The sequence below is a fragment of the Phocoena sinus genome, chromosome 6 (genome assembly GCF_008692025.1).
Source record: "Phocoena sinus isolate mPhoSin1 chromosome 6, mPhoSin1.pri, whole genome shotgun sequence".
NCBI lineage: Eukaryota > Metazoa > Chordata > Mammalia > Artiodactyla > Phocoenidae > Phocoena > Phocoena sinus.
The window spans coordinates 24,310,260-24,323,521 of NC_045768.1; the positions used below are offsets into that span (position 1 = coordinate 24,310,260).

The 13,262-nt window shown below is 40.4% G+C and overlaps 1 protein-coding gene across 3 annotated transcripts in view; it reads left to right on the plus strand.

Annotated features, from left to right (window-relative positions):
• The window catches only part of TMEM245 (transmembrane protein 245), a 107,570-nt gene that overhangs the window by 8,724 nt on the left and 85,584 nt on the right, over window positions 1-13,262 (plus strand). For all 3 annotated transcript variants that reach the window (XM_032635914.1, XM_032635913.1, XM_032635915.1), the window contains exons 2-3: window positions 1,219-1,336; window positions 2,870-2,971. In XM_032635914.1, coding sequence (XP_032491805.1) covers window positions 1,219-1,336; window positions 2,870-2,971 — 220 coding nt within the window. The remainder of the gene's footprint in view (window positions 1-1,218; window positions 1,337-2,869; window positions 2,972-13,262) is intronic.

Genomic DNA, 13,262 nt, shown 5'->3' on the forward strand with positions numbered 1-13,262 from the left:
ACTGAGTGACTCATCCAGAGCTAACCACTTCCCAGTTATTGAACTTTTAGGTTATCAACTTTTCAGTGTTCTAAATTAGTCTGTGATGAGCTTCTTTATTTTTAACCCTTTTTCAGAATTTATCATTATTTAGTAAGGTCCCAAAGCTGAATTCTCAGGTCTGAAGCTATAAACATTTTTAAGACCCGAAGAGTATTTTGAAGATATGATCAAAATAAAGTAGGAGGTAGTTTTTTTCTGGCTTTTGTAGTAACCAGATCAGTTCCTTTTTCTTCACTCTCTGAATTACAGCACAAAGTCCTTTTTTTGTTTTAATTTGCCTATTTTTTTTTCAAGGTTCAGGTTGTTTTAATAAATTCTTGGTGCTCACATTTGTTCTAGGTTTTGTATTCTTTCCATCTTTTGTGTATGTTCTATTAAAATATGAGGTTATTAGAGAGTTTCTGTGTAGGATGCTTTGTGATTACTAGAGTCATTTAGTTTTACTGTAGGGAAAACTGAGGAGGGGGACTCTGGCTGGTTCTTCTGTTCTCAAGTCTCGCTGTTTCTTCCTCTGGTAATATTTTTTTCAGCTACACGTCTTCAACTGAGTATAACTCTGGACTCTAACCATCTGTTACCAAGATTATTTCAGCAGGGTCACACTTCAGCTGGCTGCCTTCTTTTTAGCTTTTAAAAAATTCTTTTCATGGTAACACCGGCTTGCGGGATCTTAGTTCCCTGACCAGGGATGGAACCTGGGTCCCTGGCAGTGGAAGCATGGAGTCCTAACCAGTGTACCACCAGGGAATTCGCTCTTGTTTTTTCTTTTCTTTTGTAAATATTAATCTACAGAGAAAACTTTAAGAATTCCACAAGGTGAAGCGCTTAATTTAAATCCATGGCTTAAAAATTGAATATTTTATCGTAAGTATCTTTATGCATATAATAGTTTTTGAACTTTAACATATCTTAAATTAAAACTATATTTATGTATTTTTTGTTAAAGATATTTAAATAATATCACTGCATGGGATTTCAAACGTGTTTATTTCCAAACTTGATTTATCTAAGCAGAGGAGGAAAACCTATGCACACTCCCTTTTTAGCACCACCAACCGTCATCTGTGTTGTATCCACAGCTCTCATGCTATGTAGATGCTTGCAAGTTTTGTATAATTGTATGTTTATTGCATGTGTAAATATTTTACAACTGTGTCTATATTTCATTTATTTAAGATCTGGACCTTGGTAGTTGGCTATGTGTTGACTGTTTCATTCAAGTGGAATGCAAGCACTGAACGCTACTTGAGAGCAGTTTCAATTCCTGTCTGGATTATGTTGCTTTTTCATTTAGGTGGGTCCCTTTTTCTAAGAAAGTCTAGCTTAAGGTCAGCGGAGGCTGACCGTGTGAATCAAAGTGAATTTTTTGAAGTTTTATGTGTTGCGTTTAAAATTCTTTAAAATAATCCTTCAGAATATTCTGCCTTAATCTTTCATTAATCTTGAATGAAAAATTGTACTTTAAAATATCTACTTTTAATTATATGGAATGTTCATTTTCAAAAAGGTCTTTTAAAAATAAATATATCTTATAAAGTAGAGCACACTTGGACTTTCATGGCTGTTTCTGAGTGTCTTACTTAGGGAGGATACAGCTAAGCAGTCAAGGATGATAAGAGGTGCTCAAAATCATGTGAGAGAAACTCTTAAGGGAACCAGAGATGTTTACTCTCCATAAGAGAAGGGCACTGGGGCTGCAGGGGTGGGGAGGAGGTAGAGGTGAGGAAGATACCAAATATGGAAGGCGGTTTCAGGTATTTGAAGGATTGTGAAAGAGTGGTTTAAACAGATCTCTGTAGCCATTTGGGAGAGTTGTCAGAGCAACGAGCAGCTTCAGAGAGGCAAGTCTCTGGTCAACATAAGGATGATCAGTGTCAGAGCTGCTCAGAGTAATGAGTTCCCCGTTATTTGAGACTCTTCACTGTTAGCTGAGTGGCTGCCAGGATGTTGTAGAGTGATTTTTCAGGGACTCATTTACCTCCAAGTCTTAACTATATGGAAACATCAAGTTCTAATTTAAAAACGAAATTCAGTAACCTAGAGCAGTAGGTAGCCTATTAGTAGTAGTTTTTAGAGCTACTTATTGTTAAAAATAAAATAAAAACCAGAGTTGGTTGAAAGTATGTCTTTGCTTAGAGTCTGATATGGAACAAAGCATTACTTTCTAGCTCTGCTGACTTGGAATGCTAAAGGAGTTTCTCAACAAGATCCCCTAATGTCTGATGGGACTCATTTCGAATTTGGGGAAGGTAGAGTAGAGGAGGGAGGCAGGCAGGTATGTTCGTAAGGCTGTAGACCAACTCAGGGAAATGCAGAGGCTTTTGATCCTTGGCCACTTGTTAGCATTTTTGCTCTGTACACTGAGGATACATTAAAGCTTTTTGCCGTGCTCTTGTGGGCCATTCCACCCTTTCTTGAGAGGTAGAGTTCACACCCAGTGGTATTTCTGGGAAATCAAGTCAGGCACCATGACTTAAAGTTCTGTGCCTGATGCAGGTCATTCGGGGGTTAAACAGGGGGTTTGATGGTCTTCAACACTGGATATGCTTTAGAATGGACTTGATTCTTCAGGTGATACAAGCCTCTTAAAGGTAAGCTGGCACATACCCAATCCTTTAGACCAGGGCCTCTGAGAGCAGGGCTGGACTTCCTGAGAGGAGCCCTGAATTGAGGTTTCAGTTGCCTTTTAAAAAATTTTTTCCCTGTAAAACAATTCTGTTATTAACATATTTGCCAAATTGTTCTGTCAGTCTACTAAACTGAGTCTTTTAAAGACAAGTGCTAGATTTTTATTTCACTAAAGATGTTAATTCTTAATAATTTGCAGCATCCTTGGCTGGCTCATGGAGAATTCCGGTATTCCTGGTTATTGTTTTCCTGATATCTGTGGGCACCCTCTATGAAAAACAGAATGGAAAAGAGTCTTCTGGTAAGAAATACGGCATTCTTTTAATGTTACTCTTAAGAAGTATTTGGGAGAATAACTTTATTTAAAAAACATACTATGATGAACTGCTTTAAATTGGTGGTATTTTCTGAACAGAAAATAAATTTCTTTCAAATATTTTAGATGGTTAGACCATTTCCACCCCCCTTTTTTGCATTTTTAATTGAGGTTTAATTCATATAACATAAAATTAATCATTAACCTTTTTTTTTTTTTTTTTTTTTTGCGGTACGCGAGCCTCTCACTGTTGTGGCCTCTCCCGTTGCGGAGCACACGCTCCAGACGCGCAGCCTCAGCGGCCATGGCTCATGGGCCCAGCCGCTCCGCGGCATGTGGGATCCTCCCGGACCGGGGCACGAACCTGTGTCTCCTGCATCGGCAGGCGGACTCTCAACCACTGCGCCACCAGGGAAGCCCCCATTAACCATTTTAAAGTGGCATTTAGTACATTCACAGTGTTGTGCATCCATTACTTCCATCTAGTTCCAAGACATCTTCATCACCCTAAAGGAAAGTGCTGTGCCCATTAAGCAGCTACATAAAGTTAGGTTATTTATTTGAGATCTTTCTTTTTTCTTAATGAAGGTATTTATTGCTATAAACTGCCCTCTTAGAAGTGCTTTTGCATCCCATAGGTTTTTTGTTTTTTGTTTTTTTTTGGATTTTTATTTATTTTTTAACATCTTTATTGGGGTATAATTGCTTTACAATGGTGTGTTAGTTTCTGCTTTATAACAAAGTGAATCAGTTATACATATACATATGTTCCCACATGTCTTCCCTCTTGCGTCTCCCTCCCTCCCACCCTCCCTATCCCACCCCTCCAGGCTGTCACAAAGCACCGAGCCAATATCCCTGTGCCATGCGGCTGCTTCCCACTAGGTATCTACTTTACTACGTTTGTTAGTGTGTATATGTCCACGACTCTCTCTCGCCCTGTCACAGCTCACCCTTCCCCCTCCCCATAACCTCAAGTCCGTTCTCCAGTAGGTCTGCGTCTTTATTCCTGTCTTACCCCTAGGTTCTTCATGACTTTTTTTTCCTTAAATTCCATATATATGTGTTAGCATACAGTATTTGTCTTTTTCTTTCTGACTTACTTCACTCTATATGACAGACTCTAGGTCCATCCACCTCACTACAAATAATTCAATTTCATTTCTATTTATGGCTGAGTAATATTCCATTGTATATATGTGCCACATCTTCTTTATCCATTCATCTGTCGATGGGCACTTAGGTTGCTTCCATGTCCTGACTATTATAAATACAGCTGCAATGAACACTGTGGTACATGACTCTTTTTGAATTTTGGTTTTCTCAGGGTATATGCCCAGCAGTGGGACCCCATATTTGTTTATTTATTTATTTTTGGCTGTGTTGGGTCTTCGTTTCTGTGCGAGGGCTTTCTCTAGTTGTGGCAAGTGGGGGCCACTCTTCATCGCAGTGCGCGGTCCTCTCACTGTCGCGGCCTCTCGTTGCAGAGCACAGGCTCCAGATGCGCAGGCTCAGTAGTTGTGGCTCATGGGCCTAGTTGCTCCGCAGCATGTGGGATCTTCCCAGACCAGGGCTCGAACCCGTGTCCCCTGCATTAGCAGGCGGACTCCCAACCACTGCGCCACCAGGGAAGCCCCTTCCCATAGATTTTGATATGTTGTGTTTCCATTTTCTTTGGATCATATACTGTTTGATTTCTCTTTTGATTTCTTCTTTGATACATTGGTTAATCAGAAGTATTTTAATTTCCATGTGTTGTGTCCCACGTAACAAACCATTGCCAAATCCAAAGTCATGAATATTTACCCCTATAGATCTTGTATCCTGGAACTTTGCTGAATTTGTTTAATAGCTTTAATAGTTTCTGTGGCTTCTTTAGGATTTTGCATATATAAGATCATGTCTCTGCAAATGGAGATAGTTTTCTTACTTTCTCATCTGGGTGCCTTTTATTTCTTATCTTGCCTGATTGCTCTGGCTGAAACTTCCACTACAATGTTGAATAAAGATTAGTCTTCTTTAAAAGATTATTTTTTAAAGATTATTTTAAAGGTTATTCTTTAAAAGATTATTTTAACCTTTTAAAATAATCTTTTTTTTAAAGATTGTTTTTGAGGTACCCTGGTTGCACGTGGCCTTTATCCAGAGTGCTTTGTTAAACATACAGGTTTCTAATGAGTTGTACGGGGGTTGTGGTGGGGTGGGGTGCAGGAGCAGATATAGTCACTGTTCTGAGATCATCAGACTGGACTTCTAGTTAGCCAGCCACGTGGGAATGGCTGTGAGCAGAGAGGTAGGTTTGAATAGCACACAGTAATTGACATTTGTCCCTTGCTTCTTTCTGATAGTTATACATAAACTACAAGAGCAAATTACTAATTGCAGAAGATTTTTTAGAGGAAAAAAAAAGTTCTCAAATACCAGTGTGTTACAGTTAAGTTAGAAAATAGAGAGAAACAAAAAGAAGAAAAGAAAAATCATTAAAAATCCCACTGCCCACAGATTATACCAAAATGTTAACTAATGACTTTTATGCCTTTGGACTTTTTAAGACACAAGAAAACTGGATCATAGTGAAATTGTTTTGTAAACTGCATTTTAAACTTATGTCACGAGCACCTTTCTATGTCCATGAATATACTTCTGCAATGTTATTTTTCACATCTCCTTTTCATGCTAATCACAAGGCTATTTGTGGCACTTCCGTGTATGTGTATAGCTACATTACAGAAGTTTTTTAAAATTAAGTTGCTGTTTATTATTTTATTTGGTAGATGAGTAGTGTCTGACAGTTGTAAAACATCTTTTTTTTTTTTTTTTTGCGTTACGCGGGGCTCTCACTGTTGAGGCCTCTCCTGTTGCCGAGCACAGGCTCCAGACGCGCGGACTCAGTGGCCATGGCTCACGGGCCCAGCCTCTCTGCGGCATGTGGGATCTTCCCGGACTGGGGCACAAACCCGTGTCCCCTGCATCGGCAGGTGGACTCTCAACCACTGCGCCACCAGGGAAGCCCCAAGACATCTTGTATTCATAAATATTTGTTTAGAATTTTATAATAACTATCTGAAACAAAGAAACTTTAATTACTTATCTGAGAGTAGAAAATAAAAAAGATTTTATTTTATATTTTGCTGTCTTTCTAAGTTTTCTTTGCTCAGCCTCTCTTTCTGGTCACAATCTGTTAGACTGTGCGGTTATATATCGAACCAGTAGAAGTAAACTTCCTGTTTTGGCAACTACTGTAGAAAGCTTGGTGGTTTCCACTTGTTCCTCTGATAAGCTTTGTCTCTTTCTTTTCCCCTTTCCCCTAATAGTAGTGGTTCAGACAGCTCTGCTTATCCTTCACCCCTCACCCCAGGACAGTTTTCTCCTTTTTTTTTTTCTTCTGGCATTCTCTCTCTCTCTCTTTTTTTTCAATTGAGGTATATTTGACATATATCATTATATTGGTTTCAGGTGTACAACATAATGGTTCCATGTTTGTATATATCACCAGAATAAGTCTAGTTAACATCTGTCACCTTACACAGTTACCAAAAAACTTTCTTCTTGTGATGAGACCTCTTAAGACCTACTCTCTTAACAACTTTCAAGTCTATAATAAAGTGTTATTAACAATAGCTTACCATGCTGCACATTACATCCCTGGGACTTGTTTATTTTATAACCGGAAGTTTGTGCCTTTGACTCCCTTCACTCATTTATCCCACCCCCACCACCAGTTCTGGCAGCCCTCCGTCTGTTCTCTGTATCTTTGAGCTGCTGTTTGTTTTAAGATTCCACATATAAGTGAGATCATATAGTATTTGTCTTTCTCTGACCCTTTTTACTTAGCATAATACCCTTGAGGTCCACCATGTTGCTGCAAGTGACAAGACTTCATTCTTTTTTATGGCTGAATAATATTCCTGTGTGTGTGTGTGTGTGTGTGCGTGCGCGCGCACGCATGTGTGTATGTGTGTGTATATATATATATATATATATATATATATGTATGTGTGTGTGTGTATACACATCAGTGGACCCTTAGGGTGTTTCTGTATCTTGGCTATTGTAAGTAATGCTACAGTGAACATGGGGGTACATATGTCTTTTCGAGTCAGTGTTCTTGTTTTCTTCAGATATATATCCTAAAATGGAATTGGCTGGATCATATGGTAGTTCTATTTTTAATATTTTGAGGACAGTTTTGTCCTTTTGACTGCTTTTGTCCAGGGCTAAGTAAGTACTTTACTGCAAGTATATGAATAAAGTAGGTCTAAACCAGGGGTTTCAGATGGATTTTCTCTTGGGTATAAATTCTAGTCAGCTGGCGATGGCAGCCTAGGGAGCCGTGAGGACAGGAGTTCTAAGACCAAGTATTGAGCTTGGGGAAAAAGAAGACTGTGTTTGATTATTATTCCCCATAAGCCCAGGATAGTGGTGTGTTGGCATGCAACCCAGATTTCTGGTATTTGTATTCCAGACTATTACAAGAAAGGAAGTCATAGAGACACAGAATAAATATTGAGAGCAGATTTGGAAATGTTGGTTTTCCTTGTTTTGTTTACTCCTATTCCAGCCTACTTCAGAATAGGTTTTTCTTGATTTAGAATCTTTTTATGGACTTCTAGTATAGATAATCCTCATCATAAGATAAATTTGTTTAAGCATTTTTTTTCTAAATTTCTGAATATTTTTTTCCTGTTGCCCCTAGTACCTTGTTTCTTTTAGGCAGCAGAACTCAAGCCATATTGGGACAACCTTTCCCTTTTTTATTGTCAATTCCCTCCTGTAGATGTCACTGTAATATAGTTAGGCACGGGAATGCTTCAGTGTACTGCCATGGCATTGTGTGCATTTATTCCTTCCTTGTCACCTCCACTGTCCCATTGTAGGACTGCTCTTGTAACCTAGTCTTGTGTAGGCATCTTTCTCTATGTCTTTCTCTATGAGCTTTGAACCTTTTGCTTTTTTACAATCTGTGGTTTGCTGGATGCACAGAATTAATCCTTTGGATGTCATCATACTTCAAAGCATGAATTTGTTTAGTTCCTAGATCCAGAAAACTTCTTATGTATCATTGCTGAGTTAGTTTCAGTGGTTCTTTCTGAACCCAGGGACCTTACTCAGTTCTTAGACCCTAGGAACTCTTACTTGGTATTTCCTGGAACCTCAAGTTAATGTAGGGAAAAATGTTAAGTGTCTACCATGCTTTTAAGTGTACTATCTTTTTTAATCCACAAACAAAACATTCCCCCCACAACCTTGTAAAGTAGATTTCTCCATTTTGCAGATGAAGACATTTAATAACAGGTTAACTGACATTGTGATTGCCCACAATCCCACAGGTGACTGGTGGAGCTAAAATTTAAGCTTACGTCCTTGACTCTAACCTACGTCCAGTGTTCTTTCCTTTCACCAGGCTCTTTGACAAGCATCAGCCATCCTGAAAAAGTATCGACTGCTGATGTGTCTTTTTTTTTTTTTAATAAATTTATTTTATTATTTTATTTTATTTATTGTTTCTGGCTGTGCTGGGTCTTTGTTGCTGCACACGGGCTTTTTCTAGTTGCGGCGAGCAGGGGCTACTACTCTTTGTTGCGGTGCGCGGGCTTCTCACTGCGGTGGCTTCTCTTGTTGCGGAGCACGGGCTCTAGGTATGCAGGCTTCAGTAGCTGTGGTGCATGGGCTCAGTAGTTGTGGCTTGTGGGCTCTAGAGCGCAGGCTCAGTAGTTGTGGCTCACGGGCTTAACTGCTCCGCGGCATGCGGGATCTTCCTGGACCAGGGATCGAACCGTGTCCCCTGCACTGGCAGGCGGATTCTTAACCCCTGCGCCACCAGGGAAGCCCTGTGGATCCGTCTTGCACTCAGTTGTAGTTGTCAGCTCCTTCAGTCTTCATGTTGGCCCCGGTGGCTTACCACAAGCACAGCACCCAGCTTCTCTGCCTCCCGGGCCCCAGAAGTCTTAACTTGGCAGAAACCTGGAATCCAGCTTTGGTGTGTTCCCCGGGCCTGTGAGAAAGGAAGAACATAAGCATTGTTGGTCCCCCCTATGCATGAGGCCTTGGAGGACTCTTAAAACATGCTATCTCATTTAATTTTCATAGTATACCAGTGAGATTAGTATTATACTTGTTTTACAGGTGAAGGAACTTAGACTCAGAGAGCCGTTTACTATGAGTATGAGAAGTGCTTCTTCTAAAGCTAGGCAAACAAGTGTCAGATGTATCTTTAATAGCCAGGACACCCAGGATGAGAAGTACAGGCAATTACACCTGGGCCTGATCCTCTTAACATTGGTAATTGTTTATGAGTGATCAGAAATACCTTGGTGAGGAAGGCTTCATCTTGTCTTAATTGTTTGGGATAGCATGTGATATGAATGAACAAGTTTGGTCCAGTTAAGCCCAAATTGGAGGAAGAAAAAGCGCAAAGTAAAATTTCTTACTGCTTGTCTGTCATTCCCCAATTCTGCCGCTGTCAGTTAAATAGACCTAGAGAAACTCCTAGTGGTCCATATCCAGACCCCTGTTACTGACCAGTAGTACAGTGAAGTGATACTAGAAGCTGTTGAGGAGGAGATGTATTTTCCACATTAGTAATGGAAACAGAAGCCTTCTTCAAAGGGAACTTTACATGCTGGGGAGATTTTACTTGATGTAAAGGGCCTCCTTCCAATAAGCATCTTTGGGTGTGTTCCTGGTAACTTCAACTGTTCCTGTGAAAGAGAACAAAGTAGATCAAGTATCTCCTTATCTAGACTGGCTTCAAAATATGTTTCCCTCTATTATTAAAAAAAAATTATTTTGCCCATTGTTGACTTAGCCATATCAACAGATATTATCTGAACATGTGATCTATTTCTTATACCAGGGTATGAGTTTCTGTCCCCTGGTGCTAGGCTGCTAATGTCAGTGGTCTGCTTATTTGGACATGTGTGGATTCCTGCTGTTTGGCCCTCCAGTTAATACTGGCCCGGGCTTCCCTGGTGGCGCAGTGGTTGAGAGTCCGCCTGCCGACGCAGGGGACACGGGTTCGTGCCCCGGTCCGGGGGGATCCCACATGCCGTGGAGCGGCTGGGCCCGTGAGCCATGACCGCTGAGCCTGTGCATCTGGAGCCTGTGCTCCGCAACGGGAGAGGCCACAACAGTGAGAGGCCCGTGTACCAGAAAAAAAAAAAAAAAATACTGGCCCTTTCCCTGGGTAGATTGACTCTTGAAACCTTGGATGTTCTTTCCTTTCTTTGTTTATAGTTCTTGGCTCCCAAGATTATGTTCCCTTGTCTATGTGCCTATTTTTAGCTGGGGCTTTTTTCCCAGTACCATGAGTCTGCCTAGATTCCGGGTCCTGGCATTCTTCTGTCTAGTTGATCATCTCTCTGCCCAAAGCCTTGGGGTTTTTGAAGTACAGAAGTCATTCAAGTACATATCTGTTTGATGAGTAAGAGCAGTTGCCAAATCTTATATCCGTAATTTTCAAATACTCTCTTGATTTTTTTCTGTGTGCTGTTCCTTTCGTTGCTTTGTGAAGTTTCAGGCATTCTGAAAATTTGCTGAATCATTTGTGTATTAACTAGGATGATACTGTGTAGTTTTCATTGATTTAGCTAAGACTTATTAAATATTTATTGTATATTTTAGTGATATCAGCAAGTTGGAGAAAGTTTTTAAACCGTAGTTGTGAAGATTTAATCTGTTGATCTTAACTTTTCCTCAGGTCTTTCAGTGATGACTGTATGTAAGATGTTTCGCATAGCTCTGAGGGGAGATCTAAAAATGTAAGGATAAGGCTTAGGGAAACCGGCTGTAGTACAGAGCAGGGAGGGGATGAGAGGTACAGGCAAATAGTGTAGGAGTGCTAGTGGCTTGTGCTTATAGTTTATCCTGTCAAAGCCAACAGTTTTGATAAAGGTGATGGTGATAATAATATCATTTATTGAGCTAACTTCTGTTGAGTCCTACACAGCAGGCATTGTTCTAAGCATTTTATATGTATTGTTTCACTTAATCCTCACGTGAGATCGGAATTTCTGTATGCTGCATTTTACACTTGAGGAGACTAAGGCATCTAGATCCTAAGTAACCTGCCTGTGGTCACCCAACTAGTAAGAAGTAGACCTGAGATTTGAACCTGGGCATTCTTGTTTCCTCACCTGTGATTCCAGCCACTGAATTGTACTGCCCCTGTGCCTAGTAAGTATGAGCACAGGTGCCATTCTCTCTGGTCCCATTCTCCCTCTGTATCCTCCTGTCTCTCCACTCTTACCATTGTACCCTGTGTTTCATCCTTATTCGACTTCCTAGAGCTCTTTGAACAGCACGCTCTGCTTTTTCTTGCCTTTGTGTCTTTACACCTGCTTTTTTGTCTTTCTGGAAAACTTTTCTACCTCTGTCCTCTAAGATACCAGCCTCTTCCTTTCTCCCCAAGCTAAACTTGTTCTGTCTTCTTTATCTAACTTGCTTAAATGGATTTAAAGGATGGCATCTTTTACCATTCTTGTCAGATAGCCCCTTTGGAAACTCTTCTCTGTTCTCCCAGGCATGGGTTAGGTTTCTATCCTCGGTGCTCCCCAAATATTCTACACTTACATCTATATTAGCTCTTAACATACTGAATCATAACTGATAGTTTAAGTATTAGACTGAGCTTGAGACTAGGGTCTTAACTTAGTCTCTCATCCCAGCAACATAGCCTAGTCACCTGTGTGGTGAATGAATGAACGCTCAGTGGGAGTTGAGAAGTATAAGCCAAAATGCAGCCAAACTGAAAGCCCGTATTTGAGGAGCTATAAAATGATCTTATTATTTTGGAGCTACCTAACCATCAGGGGACTTCTTTCTCTGACTCTCTCAAGGATAAGTTACCACTTCATTAAATTACTTGTGAAGAGGTAGGTTTAGTAATTGAGGACCCTGAACTAGTCTTTACTCTTATATGAGAGAATACTTTGTTTCTTTGAGTTTTTTTTTTTTTGCGGTACGCGGGCCTCTCACTGTTGTGGCCTCTCCCGTTGTGGAGCACAGGCTCCGGATGCGCAGGCTCAGCGGCCACAGCTCACGGGCCCAGCCACTCCGCGGCATGTGGGATCTTCCCGGACCGGGGCACGAACTCGCGTCCTCTGCATCGGCTGGCGGACTCCCAACCACTGCGCCACCAGGGAAGCCCTTTGAGTTTTGATTGGAAGCCTCCCCCTTCCCCACCTTACTGTGCTGTCCCAGGCCATTAGTCATTAGGTGTTCCCAACCTTTTCTCTTGAGTGGACCCCAAGAAATCTCTTGTGGGCACACAGGAACCTAAGACCTCTCTGGTCTCTGATGTAATCAGTTTGTGTTTAAATTTCTATTTGGAAGTCTAAAAAGAACTTCAGTATACCCAAAATCTTCATCCATTTCCCCTACATGTTCTCTGTCTGATCATAATCTGGAAACTTGGGGGTCATCGTTGAACCGTTTATTGTTTTGTCACCAAGTCTGGTCCACTTTGACTACTCCATGTCTCTTAAATGCAGCCGCTTTCCCAACATCTTTCCTGTTAACCACTGCAGACCATGCTGTCATCATGTCTTGCCTGTAATACTGCAATAACTTATCTCCCTCTACCTACTCTTGGTCTTCTCTAATCTGTTCTTGACCAAACAGTAGGAATGATCTTTTTATATCTCAAAACTGATTATTTATTTACAGAGTGGGGAGATGTGGTCATAAAAGGGCAACATGAGATCTTTGCAGTGATGAAACTGTTCTGTATCTTGTATCCATGCTGATACTCTGATTGTGGTAGCGTACTGCAGTTTTGAAAGATATTAGCATTGCGGGGTGGTGGGGACAGGATAAAAGGTACACAGGATTTCTCTGTATTATTTCTTACAACTGCATGTGATGTTACAATTATCTCAATAACATTTCAGTAAAAAAAATTATCCTATTTAAAACTCTTCAGTGCTTTCCTACTCCTTTTGGGATAAAGACTGAAGTCCTTGGTATGGTCTTCTGTGACTTGCATCATCTGGCTTACCATCTCCAGCCTTTGTTTATTTGATACCAGTTTCCTACTGTGCTCCAAACACACTGACCTTTCACTGTCTTTAACATACCAGTTTCTTCACTTACAGCCTTCCTATTTGCTTCCATCATCCAAAATATTATTACTTACCTTCCTTTGGTTAATTCCTCCTCATTCTTTATATGTCAGCTTCATTTATACTTCTTTTTTTTTTTTTTTTTAAGAATCATTTGGGAAACTTTCTGTTTTTTTAATAAAACCCTATTTTATTTATTTATTTATTTTTGGCCA